At 41.1% G+C, this 16,764-nt stretch overlaps 1 protein-coding gene across 5 annotated transcripts in view; it reads left to right on the plus strand.

The window, feature by feature from the left end:
* Window positions 1-16,764, plus strand: part of LOC137379654 (protein FAM118A-like) — a 117,648-nt gene that overhangs the window by 12,666 nt on the left and 88,218 nt on the right. For all 5 annotated transcript variants that reach the window (XR_010976878.1, XM_068050797.1, XM_068050798.1 and 2 more), the window contains exons 2-4: window positions 4,242-4,289; window positions 5,433-5,482; window positions 12,062-12,314. Coding sequence is in view for 4 of the 5 variants with exons in the window: in XM_068050797.1 (XP_067906898.1) it covers window positions 5,439-5,482; window positions 12,062-12,314 (297 nt within the window). In the remaining variant the exon portion in view is untranslated. The remainder of the gene's footprint in view (window positions 1-4,241; window positions 4,290-5,432; window positions 5,483-12,061; window positions 12,315-16,764) is intronic.

Genomic DNA, 16,764 nt, shown 5'->3' on the forward strand with positions numbered 1-16,764 from the left:
TTTAGATTAAACTCCAATTGTTTCCAAATTTTTAGTATCTTTTGTAAGAGGTTTCTAATCAGACTTATTAATTTATAATACTTAACACAACTGCACACAGAACAGAATAGCACATGCTTTTTTATAAGATGGTAAATTACGTCATTTTTCTTCTTTCTTCAGGCGCCTTTTCAAATGCCTGTAATAAAACCAATAGCTAAAGAAGAAGTTATTTAACATTCTTATAACAAAAGATTTAACACCAGCTTCTTAAATAAACTTTAAACAGACAGAATCTTTCCTATATCTCCTTTGTTTTTCCTTCTCTCCCTTAAACCAATATCCAATTCCTGTCATTTGCTACTTAAATGCAGTCAGTAAAACATGTCTTTAATTTAAACTCCAAAAAAACAAGAACAGATTTGAAACTGGAACTCCAATTAACGCAGTGTTTTAAACTTCAAATTGGATTTCTGCCAAACATCTTCAGACCTTCAAGGCTGAAGCTTATCTCTTACAAAATTGTTCATTGTCTCTTCACAGTTGCAAAACCAACTTTTAAAATAAAATTAAAACTTTAACTTAAAATATAATTCAATTTTATATCCCATTACTGGATGCACAATCTTAAATTGAAATGAATACACTCAACAATCACTTTTCACACTCATTCAATTCCAAACAAGTTAGAAAATTGATTCCTGTAATGGGTTATGAATTCAAAATACCAAATCTCTTTCAAATTCCCTGTCCCGATGTCAAGGAACACACACGGTTCAACTAATTCACAACCAAAACATGACTCCAGGTTCCCACAAAATATACACCTGTAAAAATAGAAAAAGTAACAGACTCATTATTTCATCATTAAGGCCAGACAACAAAGAGTTAATGACAGTCGGTTCGGTTCTACAGAACACAAGCTGCACATCCCACATTCATGGAAGCTTCCAACATTCACACATTCGAATCAAAAGACACAGTAACTTGTTTTTACTCACTTGAAATTTCACTAAAACATTCAGATGGGGCCTCGAACCCCGAGGGGGACTCTAACCTCCCTCAAACTTCTGGGGACTCTAACCCCGAGAGGGACTCTAACCTCCCTCATGCTGTCCATCTCCTTGAAGTAGTCTTTATCAGCTGAGGTCTGCAAGGGACCGTTTTGGTTATCGAGAAGCCTCTTCCAGCGAGACCCCCCCACTGGTATAGATCACGGCTCGGATGAACTCCTGACCGCATAGCTTGATACCCGATTCTCCACTCTTCAAGGACTGGGACAAGACAGAAGTGGGAAAGGAGATGAGGAACAGGCTGATTACCAGAACACACACTAGACACTTCATGTCAGCTCACGAGTGTTCAGCCTGGGCTTCTCTGTAGCTCCAGATGTTCTCTGATCTATAGATCAAAATAAGCCTTATTTTTGCAAGCATGGTGTAGCAGATCTGGATTGCTGCATGTGGGAATATGTTGTGAATTACACTGGGATTTACAGATTAAAACATGCCTTAATTTTGCATGCACTGTGTATAGCAGATGTGGATTGCTAAACATGGGAATATGCTGAGGAATGTTAGTATCGCTGATAAGGGGCTGTCAACTGAAATGTTTTGGCTGTGGTGTATTGAGCTTCACAAAGTGTACCTGCCCATTGCAGTACATTTTTCTCCATCCTCTTTTTCTGTTTTTCTGTGCCGAAATACACACGGCACCCCATTTTTCTACTTTTACATCTAGCAGATCGTGTTGCCGGCTATTTCTGTTATTTGTTTTCAGGATGTTGGCATAGCTGCATTTATTGCCCATCCCTCATTCCTCAGAGAACTGCTGCAGTCCTTGTGGTGGTGGTGGTACTGCTGCCATTGGTGGTGGTTTTAGATGGTGAATTTCAGGATATTTGGCCCAGTAATGATGAAGGAACAGCAATAGGCCAGAATGGTGTATCACTTGGAAGTGAATTTGGAAGTGATGGTGTTCACTTTAATTTGCTGCCCTTGTCCTTCTCTGTTGCGGGATTTAGTGAGCTGTTGCAGTAATTATACATACTGCTGTCACATGTGCCTGTGGTAGAGGGGCTGTACATTGAGTCATGAGGCAGGACTATCAATCTGCAGACTGCTTTGTTTTGTAAGGTAGTGAGCTTCTTGAGTATTGCAACATCCAGGTGAGTGTGAGCATTCTTGACTTGAATTTTGTAGATGATAAAGCTTTGATGGGTCAGGGGTTGAGTTACGTGTCATAGAATACACAACCTCAGCATTGCTGTTGTAGCCATAGTGTTCAGATAGCTGATCTATTTAAACTTCTGGTTGCTGGAACTTGGCACTGGTGGTGCCACTGAAGGTTAGTGGGAGTTGATTGGTCATTGCCTGGCACTTGTGTGGTATCAGTGTTATCCATCATGTGTCCGTCTGAACCCAGCTGTCATGAGTTGCTTCATTATTGGAAGAGTCATGCATGGAGTTGAATGCTGTAGAGGTGCTAATGAATAGCCCCATTACTGGCCTTTTGACAGAGGAAGGTCATTGAGGAAGCAGCTGAAGATGCTGAGGTCATTTTTTCCCCCCAGGAATCATTTTCCTGTCTCAGATGTGTCTTCAGCTATGGAGCGTTTCCCCACTGCCCTCATTGACCTCAATTTTGCTATAGCTCATTGATACCATACTTAGCTGACTATTATCTTGATGTTCAGGGCAGTTAGTCTTGCCTTTCCTCTGGTATTCAGCATTTGCATCCTTGTCTGAATTCAAACTGAGCCATCTGGAGCTTAGTGGTTCTGGTGCAATCTGACCTGATGTCACTGAACAGATTGTTGGTAAGTAGGTGTTGCTTAGTGTCTCTTTATATCATTTTGCCAGTGGTCGGAAGGTATCCGATTGGTGATGATTGGCCTTGCTAAGATTTATCCTTTTTTTTTTCTGGATAGGCCATTCTTGGAAAGTCTATATTATTGGGTAGATGACCTTGTCACAGCTGCACTGGAACAGCTTGACTGGGATGGGTGGCTTGCTCTGATTCATAGATCTTCAACACGACAACTGGGGTGTTGTCTGAACCCATATCCTTTAGTATTCAATACACCTACCTGCAAAATTGTACTTGGAGTGAACAGAATTGGCATCCATGATGGTGGGGATAATTAAAACATTGAAAGGATGTGAGTATACATCAAATTATCTTCCGATACTGCACAAGCTGGGAGAATTGGAATATAGGAGGAGTGGTCTTAAATAGTTCATTGACTATCAATATTTATTAGATTTAATCCTGAATTATTTTGCATGAGCATAAATATTTGAATGACTGCTCCTAGTAGTCACAAGGAAGACGAGCAATATGCCCTGTTCTAACAAAAATCTCCTAAGTAAAGTCAATGACTTTGTTGTTTGGAAATCCTAGACAGGTGAATCAGGCTCAAAACAAATCCCCAGAGACATTTACTATTTATCCCAGAGTGCTGAAAAGGGCTAGAAAAAGATTCTGTGGCATAAGTGTTGTAAGGGCATCAGTAGACATGAGAGACACCAAAAGTTTGGAAATGGACTGATGCAGTATCCATATTCCAAAAGTGTGACAAAGCAGACACAGATAAACAGAGACCTATTGGTTTACTTCCATTCCATGTAAAATAGTGAAATTGATTTATTGGGAGAAAACTTGATATCCTGTATAACAATAACCTTGTTAACAGCAATTGGTATGAATATGAAAAGGAAGATCCTGCTTGACCAACTTCTTTGAGAAGGTGGATTGGAATGCAGTCAGCTATCTGATGTAGTGTACCTCAACTTTACAAAGAGCTTTTGACAAAGTTCCATACATAGCTGTTAATTATACTTAGTGCTGAGGGGATTCAGTGTTAACCACAGGAACGGATTGAAAAAATAGGTAAAGGGTAGCAAAGAGCAAGTATTCTGTATGAGGGGGTCAGAGGGGGGAGTACTGAGCGAGGCACCTCGGTTCTTCAGTGCGAAACCGATACTGTTTCTAATTTACATAAATGCGCTGGATTCAGAAACTGATTAAATGGTTCAAACTAGAGAAGCATACTTTTGAGACCATTGTTAGTAAATTCTTCACACAAAGCATGATCAACATGTGGAATAAACTTCCTGATGGAGTGGAGAAGTCAAATACTTGAAGCATTCAAGTATTGTCTAATGATACACTCGCATGATGTTAGGATCTTTCTGGATAGATGAATCAAGATGGCACGAATGACTTTCTTCATCCATAATTCTCTTTTGAATTTCACACAGGTGAATAGAGACAAACGGTGAGCCACTGACACATGTACAAAGGAAAAAGTGAGTTTTATGCCTATTACTATCATGATTTTTTTTCCAAGTGAATAGCATGTGAAGGTGGACTTACAAAATTTTTGTCTCAATCCTTTTGCTCCAGAACGTAATAATTTGCTATATATGTCCACCCCTGGATTAACATCAATGTAGAGATGTGAGTACAGGTAGAACTCTGGAGTTCCCTATGGAGCATTACATTGTTCCAGTTGACTAGATGGGGTGGGAGGGGGGGGGTGGGTGGAATGAAAGGAAAGTGACCAATCAAACAGAATTTGAAGTTTAGTTACTGGGAATCCTTAAAAGGCAGAAGATATAGATGCATAGAAAAAAAAAACGAGGCGAAACAGTGTGCAGATGCTCTCATGGATATTATTTGTGCAGAAATAAAGAATACTGGGATAGGCTTTGGGGGAAAAATGAAAATGCTAGAAAAGATAAGTAAACTGGAGGAGTTACTGTCTAAAATGAATTGACCGCAGCAGAAATAACAGCAAAGCAAAATTGAATTTAATAGATCTACATGAAGCCAAGTTTTCCTGTCATTTTAAGTGCTCTGAGACACCACTCTGCAAGGAATTGTTACGATCCCGTTAGAGCCAGTAACTTTTTAAAAAAGAAATTCAAACTCCCAGTTATTACTGAAAGAATTATGCGACAAGATTTCACGTTTTAAACTAAAAGGCTTTACTGTACAAGAGTTAAGCAAAGCAAAACCAACAACATTACAATATGAAATCACTTATACTTTAAACTTGAAATCTTAACAGAACCTGAAGACAGTAACTTTAAAGACAGGAGAGTCTAAATGACAAAAGGGCTGACAACTCTTTTTTTTTTGTGTTGACACTCTTTGGTCATTTCACCTCTCCTGTCTTCCACCCTATCACAGACCTTCCCTTTTTTTTTCTACGCTTCCACCCTTTCACTTGCTTAAGACCTATTCCATTTCTAACTTTTCCCAGTTCTGATGAAAGGTCATTGCCCTGAAACATTAACTCTTTTTCTCTCTCTCGACAGATGCTGCCTGACCTGCTGAGTATTTCCAGCATTTTCTGTTTTTATTTCAGATTTCCAGCATCTACAGTATTTAGGTTTTGTCAGACTGATAAGTGTGTTGACTTGGCATTGATCGTTCTTGTTTTTCAGGTACACATGGATTTAGTTAATCCTTCTAGAAGCCTTGAGCAGAAGTCCAGGTAAATAACCAACAGTGGAAATAAATATGATAGATGGTGTAAGGACTGATCCAAAAGAGATTTTTAAAATTGATACGCTTATATGAAGTAGTAGAGTCCTAAAGTGCAGGGCATTACTAAGGTTTAAAAGGCAAGAGAACAAGAATGTAATGATCAGATGATGCCAAATTTAGATTTTATAAACCTGTAGAAGATCAAGGAGTTGCATAGTAATGAGGTGGATTAGGAAACAGCAAAATACATTTTAATTTCAACAAATTTGCAGTTTGGGAAGAATGTGACAAAAACGTTTTTAGGAGTGATGACCGTAGCACTATACATAACATTGACAGAGGTAAGAATGCATTCTGTGGCTCTATGACAAACTGAAAGAGATTGAAGGCAAAATATAAAAGAGGGTCATTTATCAAATGACAGGCTTTTATTGTATAGGTGCTGGAGTGTGTGAGAGGTGTTACTAACACCTTCTCTGATATGGGTACAGTGTTCAAGTGTATGACCGGAGACTTGATGCAGATTTAATTTTTGAGGTGAATTCTTAGCGTTATGTGGGGAGGCGGTGGCATATTGGTAATGTCACAGAACTAGTAATCCAGAGGCCCAGGCAATGCCCTGAGGACATGGGTTCAAATACCACCACAGCAGCTGGTGGAATTTAAATTCAAATAATTAAAAATCTGGAATTGAAAGCTAATCTCTGTAATGGTGCCGTAAAACTATCATCGATTGTTGTAAAAACCCATCTCGTTCACGAATGTCCTTTTGGGGAAGCAAATCTGCCTTCATTACTGGTCTGGCCTACATGTGACTCCAGACCTGCAGCAATGTAGGCAATTCTTAACTGCCCTCTGAAATGGCCGAACAAGCCACTAAGTTGTCAAGGGCAATTGGGGATGGCCTTGCCAGCGATGTGCGCATCCCATGAAAGAATAAAAAAAATGAAAGATGATATTGAACTCTTGGACACAGCTTCAGTGGGGAGAGATATGGGAAACTTATTGATTTTTGTATTATTTGATCATTTGGTAAGATTTCCATTGTTTGTTATAATTGGCACAAAGTGAAAATTTGAAATCTTGGCTCCTTGGTGTAGAAGTTTTGGCTCATTAAGTTAGATTTGTTCATTTCTTGAAGTATGCCATAATGTCATCCAGGAGAGCAAAACAAGTTTGGTGCACATTCCAAATTAATTATTGATGTCAACAGATTTTCCAGAACTTTTGTCAAATTACTGAGAGGTTGGAGCTAACAGCTTGCTTTTTATTCCTGCCTTTGAGTGCGAGGATATGGAAATAAATGTGGTTGTGTACTTTTTAATATGAATTATTTATATGCCCTCTCCCATCCCTGCTGAAAGCACATATCTGAAATATGTGTGCGCGCTGTCCACAATTTTTCTAACCATTCACTTTAAATGGTCAAATATTTATGTGCAGTACATGCTACAATTTCTGATTCAAGAGACTGCTTATCAGTGTCATGGCTTTGGAAAATTATCCCTTAGCTCCAGCAGTAAATAGGACAAATAGTTAAAATTGTTTTATGAATTACTCTGGGCTTTTATATGAAATGCCCCTAGGCAGATGTTTGGATTGCGGGTTAGTGGAGAGGAGAGCACAATCTTCCATTAGAATCATACAAAGTTTAAGGCACAGAAAGAGGCCACTTGGCCCATCGTGTCTGTGCCGGCCGAGAAACAATCCACCCATTCTAATCCCACCTTCCAGCATTTGGTCTGTAGCTCTGCAGATTACGGCACTTGAAGTGCATATCCCAATTCTTTTTGAATGAGTTGAGGGTCTCTGCCTCAACAACCTTTTCAGGCAGTGAGTTCCAGACCCCCACCACCCTCTGAATGAAAAATGATTTCCTCATCTCCCCTCTGGTAGAAAAATTAATCATTTTAAATCTATGCACCCTCGTCACTGACTTCTCAGCGAAGGTGAATAGGCCCTTCACCTCCACTCTATCCAGGCCCTTCAAAATTTTGTACATTTCAATCAGATCTCCCCTCAGCCTTCTCTGTTCCAAGGAGAACAACCCCAGCCTATCCAATCTTTCCTCATAGCTGCATCTTTCCAATCCTGGCAACATTCTTGTAAATCTCCTCTGTATCCTCTTTAGTGCAATTACATCCTTTCTGTAATGAGGTGACCAGAACTGCACACAGTACTTAAGTTGTGGCCTAACCAATGCGTTATACAGTTTCAGCATAACCTCCCTGTTATATTCTATACCTCGGCTAATAATGGAAAGAATATGCCATTTTCACCACCTTATCAACCTGTCCTGCTACCTTCAGGGATTTGTGGACATTCACTCGAAGGTCGCTCACTTCCTCTACACTTCTCAGTATTTTCCCATTAATCGTGTATTCTTTTGCTTTGTTTGACGTCCCCAAATGCATCATCTCACACTTCTCCGGATTAAATTCCATTTGCCACTTTTCTGCCCATCTGACCAGACCATTAATATCTTCCTGCAGCCTACAGCTATCCTCCTTGCTATCTACCACATGGCCAATCTTTGTGTCATCTGCAAACCTTTTTGTTTTTGCCATTAGTTACAGGGTTATTGGAAATCAATTTTAAGTGATGGCATTGATTATGTTAAGTAGCTTACAAACCTATTTCTTACCGTTTTTTGGTTGCCCTTTTAAAATGTACAAGTCATTTAAATTAAGCAATATAAGTAGCATATTCTAGTAGGAATTTAAAATTTAACTGTGGCTCATGCAGTGGCACTATCAACTTTTGAGTCTTCCAACACACTCCTGGTCAATTCCCATTTTTAACCTTCTGTAAACTTGGTTATTTCAAACCTTTGCCTCCTGTGTCCTAACTTACACAAAGTCCCATTCAGCTATCACCCCTGTGCTTGCTGATCTACATTGACTCCCGCTAAATAAATGCCTCTATTTTTAAATTCTTATCCTTGTTTTCAAATCCCTCCATGACCTCGCCTCTCTCTCTGTAATCTCCTCTAGCCCTACAACCCTCAAATTCTAGCCTCTTGATCATCCCATTGCTCCACCAGTGGTGGCCGTGCTTTCAGCTGCCAAGGCCCTAAACTCTGGAATATTTTCCCTAAACTCCCCAGCGCTCTCCCTCTCTCTCCTCCTTTAAGATGCTCCTTCACAATTTCCTGGTTGACCAAGCTTTTGATCTCCTGTCCTAATATCTCGTTATGTGGCATGATGCCAAGTTTTGTTTGATAATGCTCCTGTGAAGCACCTTGGGTCATTTTAATATGCTAAAGGCGCTATGTAAATACAAGTTGTGGGTTTAAAACCCATTCTGTAGACTAGAGCACATAATCTAGGCTGGCAGTTGAGAGAAGACTGAGGGAGTGCTGCACTGTCAGAGGTGCCATCTTTTGGATGAGTCATTAAACTGAGACCCCATCTGTCCTCTCAGGTGACCATAAATAATCCCCTTGCACTATTTCACAGAAGAGCAGGGGAGCTCCCCCCAGTGTTTTGGCCAGATTTATGCTTCAGCCAAATTACTAAAAACAGATGATTTGGTTATTATCATATTTCTCTTTGTGGAACCTTACTGTGTGCAAATAGGCTGTCGTGTTTCTTATATTACGACAGTTTAGAAACATTTAATTGGCTGTAAATTGTTTTGGGATGCCCTGAGATTATGAAAAGCACAAAATAACTATTTCAAGTCACTTTGAATTAAGAGGGCTAGATTTTAATCATGTCATCCTTAACAATTTTGCAATTCTTCACCTTCAGTACAACCCTGTCTTTAACATATGTAATGTGAAATCCAGAAATTGATTACTGGGTTCGTTTTCGCAGTTCAGTTTGGAATTAACTATACATGCATCATGTGAAGCTTGTTAAAATCGACAGCTGTCTGCCAGCTCAGCAGAGAACTGCGTGGATATTGTGTACAATTACATTGTTCTGTGGTACATGATAAAAACTGAAATCCTGCTGAACATGTTAGAAAATAGCAGTATTTAATATATGTATGTTAGAGGCCCCTTAATAGAGAAATAAAAGACATGCTTTATATAGTACTTTTCACTACCTCCAGGATGTCTCCAGCTTTGCAGTCAGTGAAGTACTTTTGAAGTGCAGTCACAATTGTACGAAACATGGCAGCCAATTATGCACAGCAAGGTCCTACAAACAGCAATGTGAAAATGTTCAGATGATCTGTTTTAGTGATGTTGGGTCAGGGGTAAATGGTCTTAAAGGATGGATGAATTAAGATGGGATGAATGCCTTTCTCCTCCACAATTATCTTGTGATTTTGAAAATGGAGATCTTAAATTTTGGAGGGCAAGGAGCTAAAGTAGGCCAGCAATGACAGGGGTGATGGGAGAGCAGACAGTGTAAGGATGTTTTTGGATGGCTGAATTTGAACAAGCTTGGATCTAGAGGTAGCAAAGCAATTCTGCAGCAATGGGGTAGTGGCAGAAGCAGGCAACACTTTAGACGTGGAAATAAGTGGCTTTGGTGATGGAGTTCAGCTTTCAGCTCTGGGTTGAACCGAATATCAGAGTTCTGCATGGTCTAGGTCAGCCTGAGCAGGTATCTAACTGAGAGGCTGGAGTCAGTGTCACGGGAGATGCGGGTACCCACAGAAACACTTTGTACTGTTACTCCTATTCTACGAAACCACCACTAGTGTTTTGTCCCACATTAAGGGCTAAATTTTACCAGCCCCTTGACGTTGGGGGTCATGGCGGAGGCCTGTAAATACTTGCGGGAGTGGCCCGCCATGACCCCTGATGCTGAGCAGGCCCTGCCACATTTTACCAGCGGTGGTGAGGCCTCAGTGTGCCCACCCCCCGCCCCCCGCCCCCCCCAAAACTCCGGCTGCTTGGGGCGGTGCCTTCATTTAAATATTGCAATTTAAAAAAAATGCAAATCAACTTGCCTGGTCCCAGCGGCCATCCCACGCTAATATTATGGCTGTCCACCGCAACTCCATTCGGAGTTCCAAGGCAAGGCACTGGTGGGGAGAGCGGGGAAAACAATTTTTATTGGCTGTGGTTGGTAGGAAGGGGTTGAAGGGCAAATGTGATGAGGTTGGGGTGGAAAGTTCAGGGTGGGAATAAAGTTCATGTTCGTCAAATTGGCCAATAAAAAAAACATTGTGGGGGGGGGGGGCGTTGGGAAAGGACCTCCAGCTTTTCATCATTTTATTTAAAAAATGAACAATAGTACCTCTTTAAAAATTGCTAAGGGCTTGAAGCCCTTTAAAAATGGCGCTAATGTCTGCGCGCTGGCGCCGGATGCTATTGACGGGGACAGAGCAGCCGCCTCCTCTACGTCATTGGGGGTGGCCACTCCACCCCCTCCATTTAAATGAGCCCCCATGCGAAATATCGCGGGGGTTCAGTGGCGGTGGTTCCGCGCCTGAAGGCTGCCAACTTCAAAGCGTGCTGCCATGATGTGTGGTGTGCTAATAAAATTCAGCCCTAAGTCTCGCATCATCCTTACTGACCTCCACCAACCCTTGTCTCTAAATGTATCAAATTGAATATCCTCAGCCAGGTCCACAAATTCCTCTATTGCCATGCTCCAGTCAATCCCTGCAAACTCGTACATCCCTATCACTCCTCCTCAATGCTTCGCTGCTGATTGTGGCCTTTTGTTAATTCCTCCCTTCTGCTCCCCTCACATCCATTTGCCCCACCATTGGTAGTAGAGCCTTTTGTCTCTCAACCTTTTTTAAAGAATGTTTCCAGAACTCAGCATTTTAACGATTGTCCACAACAACTGAAATCCTGCTCAATAAATTAGAAATATATTAATTTCCTTCTCTGTCTGCTCTTGGCTCAGTAATATTCCCAACTGCTGTTGGTGGAGCATCTTTGAATGCTTTCAATGTTAAGGCTGCTGTGTAATTGTTGCTGTTAACACAGAATGCCTGAATTTACATAAGTAAAGTTGACACTGTGGCGATGTACTTTTTCATTGGCTTTTAAAATATTGTATCAAAGTAGCCTTAAAATGTACCAAGTGTACTCAATGGCCGAAGCAATTTTTTGCACCATAACCCTTCTAAACCTTAAACATCAGTTGCTTCAATTTTCCCAAATTTGCAGATAATGTTAGAATGCAAATAAGACCTTCATTAGCAGTATTAATCATTAAACGTCTAGAAATGAGGGCTAATACAGCAACAGTATAATAACATACTCTTCTGTTTTTAATGTGGCCTTCAGTATCAAATTAATTAATGTTTAAATTCCTCAATGAGACTAAAAAAAATTCTTGTTTATTTGTACCAAAGCTGTTGATTTGAAAATGTGCTGTCTACAGCGGGGTTTCCAACAGGTCTATAATAAAAGTGGAACATCCCATTAGATAAACTGGGAAGAGTAATGCACAGAGGTTTCTGTTTATTCTTCATGCAAACAGAAAATTGAAGCAATGGTTAGAATGAGGTTGTTACTTACAGCTGATCACATTTTTAAAAGGACAGTGGCTCAAATAGTTTCTTGCAGTGGGTGACAGAATATTTATTTCTATATGTTGAGCTTCAGAGAATGAAGAAACATTATGGACATTGTTTTCGTCTAATTTTCTTTATTTCCTACACTCTGAAGAAAGTTCCTGAAAAGTCTGACCAGAAAAGAGCCTTGTGAATTGCTGTTGGTGATTGGAACAGGAGTGAGTGCTGCTGTTGCTCCACATATACCTGCACTGTGCTCATGGCGAAGTTGTATTGAAGCGGTAATAAATGCAGCTGAAGATCTAGAGGTGCTTCATCCTTCCGATATTGTGGAGTTCCGTCACAAAGTAACAGAAGATCGTGATCTTCTTGTGCTTGCCCATGATCTAATCCGGAAAATGTCACCTGTAAGTCATAATTGTGTTGAGCTGCAGAGTAAAACGTTCACATGTTTCAGAAAAATGCCTGTAAGCTTAAATGCACAACTTGTATTTACATATTTGGTGTTTGAGGAAAAGAATAAACCAAAGAGTTTCAGTGCTTCAGACATTGTTTTAAAAAAGTTAGTTTCAAAAGGTTCTGAAACCAGAAGAAAAACTACTTGAGAAAAACTAAGCTACAATGACTAAATGCATTTAAATTTCAATTCGTCGTCCTTTTTTAATGAATTTTGTGCTGATCAAGGTATGATGGGGAGTGAAGTAGTTGAGACAGTTTTCTTGTCCAGTGTCCGGATTATGCATTTTGGTATAGTACAGTCAAGCACTTGTGTGCCTTTGTCATAAACTCAGAACTGCACCCATTCGCCACAGCATTCATCATACAATCTCTTTTTTTTTTTTATTTTGTTGCTTAGTGCTGCTCACTACTCGAGAAATATCCTGGAATGCAAAGATAGCCCTTGACTTTTTTCCTCACTACAAACCCTATTCTTAAATCCTCCTTCTCTGCCCTCTTCACTCTCACCTCCAGCAATATGAGGGGCTCATAGATGACTTTGTCACTAAGATTGAAACTATCCATTCATGTTTTCCTTCGATCAGAGAAGGCTGAGAGGGGATCTGATTGAGGTATACAAAATTATGAGGGGGATTGATAGGAAGAAACTTTTTCCCTTAGCAGAGGGATCAATAACTAGGGGGCATAGATTTAAGGTAAGGGGTAGGAGGTTTAGAGGGGAATTGAGGAAAACTTATTTCACCCAGTGGGTGGTTGGAATCTGGTACTCACTGCCTGAGGTGGTGGTAGAGGCAGGCACCATCACAACATTTAAGAAGTATTTAGATGAGCAGTTGAAACGCCATAGCATACAAGGCTATGGGCCAAGTGCTGGAAAATGGGATTAAAATAGATAGGTGCTTGATGGCCCAAAGGGCCTGTTTCTGTGTTGTATAACTCAATGACTCTATTTGTCTCTGCAACTTCTTTCCCTTCCCCAGCCTACCAAACTCGCTTTAAGGTTCCATCCTGACCAAGCCCAGAACATTTCAGAGTGTTAAGATCCCGTTAGAGACCAGTAACCTTTTTAAAAAGAAATTTGAACTCTCAGTTATTACTGAGAGAATTATGGCACAAGATTTCACATTTTAAACAAATAAACTTTATTGTACAGGAGTTAAACAAAGTAAGCACTTTAACTTAACACTACAATTTAAAATCATTTATATTTTAAACTTCAAATCTTACCAAAACATGAAGTCATATACACTAAACTCTCAATCTCGGACTCCCGTTGGACTTTTACTTCCACCCCAAGATTTCCCTATACTTTAAGGATCTTGACAGTTCATTCACTTCTCCCGGGATCAATCCAAAGTGCACCGTAGCTCTTAGGAATTCACTTCGATCTTCCTTACCTCGGGATATAGCTTAGAAACTGAGATTTCCTGTGGATTCTCCCTCTAGCATTTGGCTAGGCAACCCTCCAGCTCTCCTTCAACACCTCATGCATCTGAATTTTCCAGCTTGATGGCCTTCCTGCTCCTGAGTCCAGCTGCTTTCCAAGCCAACTGACTCCAAAAACTAACTGCCTGTCTGTGAGCAAGCACAGAGATAAAACGCCTGACCAAAAGCCATCTCCCTGCATCATCTAACCCCATAGCAACATGGATGTCCCAGATAGCAATTTAAACTAATTACCTCCAACTCCAAAACATCTCTCTGATTTTGGATGCTCACATGAATAATTTGTACAGCGAACAACGACAGGGCAATTCTTTTCAAATGTGCTGGCTACCGTTCTCCAGCTAAACAAATCGACCTACTTTTTATAGCTCTGACCTCTATAACTCTTTCTTAGTGAGTACACATGGAAAGATCTTTGACACAAAATACTTTTGCGTGATCCTGCAACCTTTTTAAATTCCAGGATTTAATTTATCTTAACACCTACACATTTAATTTCCCCCAAACTAAAAGTGATCTCTAAAATATGAATACAAACTGTGAACTAGATTTTTGTAATGAGAGGCCGAACGCCAACTCTCCGGCACTTCTTTCTACCTTCACCTGGACCGTGACCTCACCACTGAACATCAAGCCATCATCTCCAGGTCTGTCAATAGCCCGCTTCTACCTCCTTCCCTAGATTGCTCTGGTAGACCTATTGTTTCAGCCTTTTCCTGCCCTGCCGAACTGATTTTTTTTTCCTATCTTGACTTTTTGGTTTCTCTCCTTGTCCACTCTTTTCCTACCTACATCTGTGACTCTTCCGATGTCCTCCGTCACTTTAGTAGTTTCCACTTTCTTAGCCCTGACTGTCGTCTGTTCACCATGGATGTCCAATCTCTCTACACCTTCATCCTCCACCAGGATGGTCTGAGGGATCTCAGTTTTTCCCTTGAATGGGGGCCCAAACAGTCTCCATCCATCACGAACCTCTTCCTCCTGGTTGAACTTGTGCTCACGTTGAACAGCTTTTTTAATTCCAATCACTTCCTCCAAATAAAAGGTGTTGCTATGGGTACCTCATGAGTCCTAGCTATGCCTGCCTTTTTGTGGGATTATGTAGAACATTCCTTGTTCCAGTCCTACCCGGGGCCCCCTGCTTTTTTTTTCTGGTACATTGATGACTGTATCGGTGCCTTTTCCTGCTCTTGTCCTGAACTGGAAAATTTCATTAACTTTGCTTCTAATTTCCATGCTTCTCTCACCTTCACTTGGTCCTTGTCTGACTCTTCGCTTTCCTTCCTCAGCTTCTCTGTCCATCACCAGAAATGGAGACAATCAACGAATATTCACTATAAATGCATTGACTCCCACAGCTGCCTGGACTACACCTCCTGACATGCTGCTTCCTGTAAGGATTTCATTCCATTCTCCTAGTTTCTCCGTCTCTTTCGTATATGTTGTGATAATGCAACCTTCCATACCAGCACTTCTGAAATATCTTCCTTTTCCCTCAACCAAATATTCCCCCCACAGCGGTTGACTTGACTTTCGATTGTGTCCGAACCATTTCCTGCACTTCTGCTCTCACCCCTTCTCCTTTCTCCCAGAGCCATGATAGGGTTCCCCTTGTCCTCACCTTCCACCCCACCAGCCTCTGTTTACAATGGATCATCCTCTGCCATTTCCGCCACCTCCAGTGTGATGCCACCACCCAACACATCTTCCCCTTCCAGCGTTCCAAAGGGATGGTTCCTTCCGTGACATCCTGGTCAGCTCAATCACCTCCAACCAACCTCCCCCCACCCCCCCAACCCCTTCCCATGCAAGTTCAGGAGATGCAGCACCTGCCGCTTTACTTCCTAGCTCCTCACCATCCAAGGCCCAAACACTCCTTTCAGGTGAAACAGTGATTTATATGTACTTTCAATGTAGTATACTGTATTTGCTCACAATGCTGCCTGCTCTACTTTGGGGAGACCAGACACCGATTGGCTGACCACTTTTGCGGAACACCTACCTGGAGTCCACAAGCATGGCCCCAAGCTTCCAGTCGCCTGTCATTTTAATTCTGCACCTTTCTCTCATGCTGACCTCTTTTGTCCTCTGCCTCCTTCAGTATTCCATTGAAGCTCAATGCAAGCTCGAGGAACAGCACCTCATCTTTTGATTAGGCACTCTACAGCCTTCCAGGCTCAACATTGAGTTCAACAATTTCAGACCGTAATCTCTGCCCCCATTTTGTTTCCATTTTCTTTGTAGATTTTGGTTTTACTCTTGTTTTTGCTTTCAGACAGGAGTGTTCAACATTTTGCCATTCACACCTCCACTAGATATGTCTTTTGTTTCTTTACTTGTCCCATTACCACTCCCTTTGGCCCTGCACCTCAGCTCTTTTGTCATTTAATCTCTTCTGGCTTCCACCCTATCACAGACCTTCCTTTTGTCTCTTTTTCCAACCTCCCCCCTTTCACTTGCTTATAACCTATTACATTTCTAGCTTTTCTCAGTTCTGATGAAAGGTCATCAACCTGAAACATTAACTGATTCTCTCTCCACAGATGCCACCAGACCTGCTGAGTATTTCCAGTATTTTCTGTTTTTCTTGCATCTTTGCCTAGTTTCTCTCCTATCTTCCCTCATGTCATTCCTGAATTTATCTAGCCCATGATACCGCCTGCCCCCCGTTAGCTGATATTGTTACTCTCCTCAGTTACTGTCTGTTTCCTCCATCATCACCCCATCCTCAAAAACCCACCATTGACCCTGCACATTCTCCTTGTTCCTGAATTGATCTAGCATCTACAGGTATTTAAAGATTTGTTTTTTGACGCATGCTGTGGGTTCTTTAAGCCTCAATGAGCCTTGATTTAACATCCGATCTGAATGATAACATCTCTGACAATGCAACATTCCCTCAGTGCTGTGTTGAAGTGTCAGTTTGAATTATTTGCTGAAGCCCTAAAATGG

Source organism: Heterodontus francisci, chromosome 18, assembly GCF_036365525.1.
Source record: "Heterodontus francisci isolate sHetFra1 chromosome 18, sHetFra1.hap1, whole genome shotgun sequence".
Taxonomy (NCBI): domain Eukaryota; kingdom Metazoa; phylum Chordata; class Chondrichthyes; order Heterodontiformes; family Heterodontidae; genus Heterodontus; species Heterodontus francisci.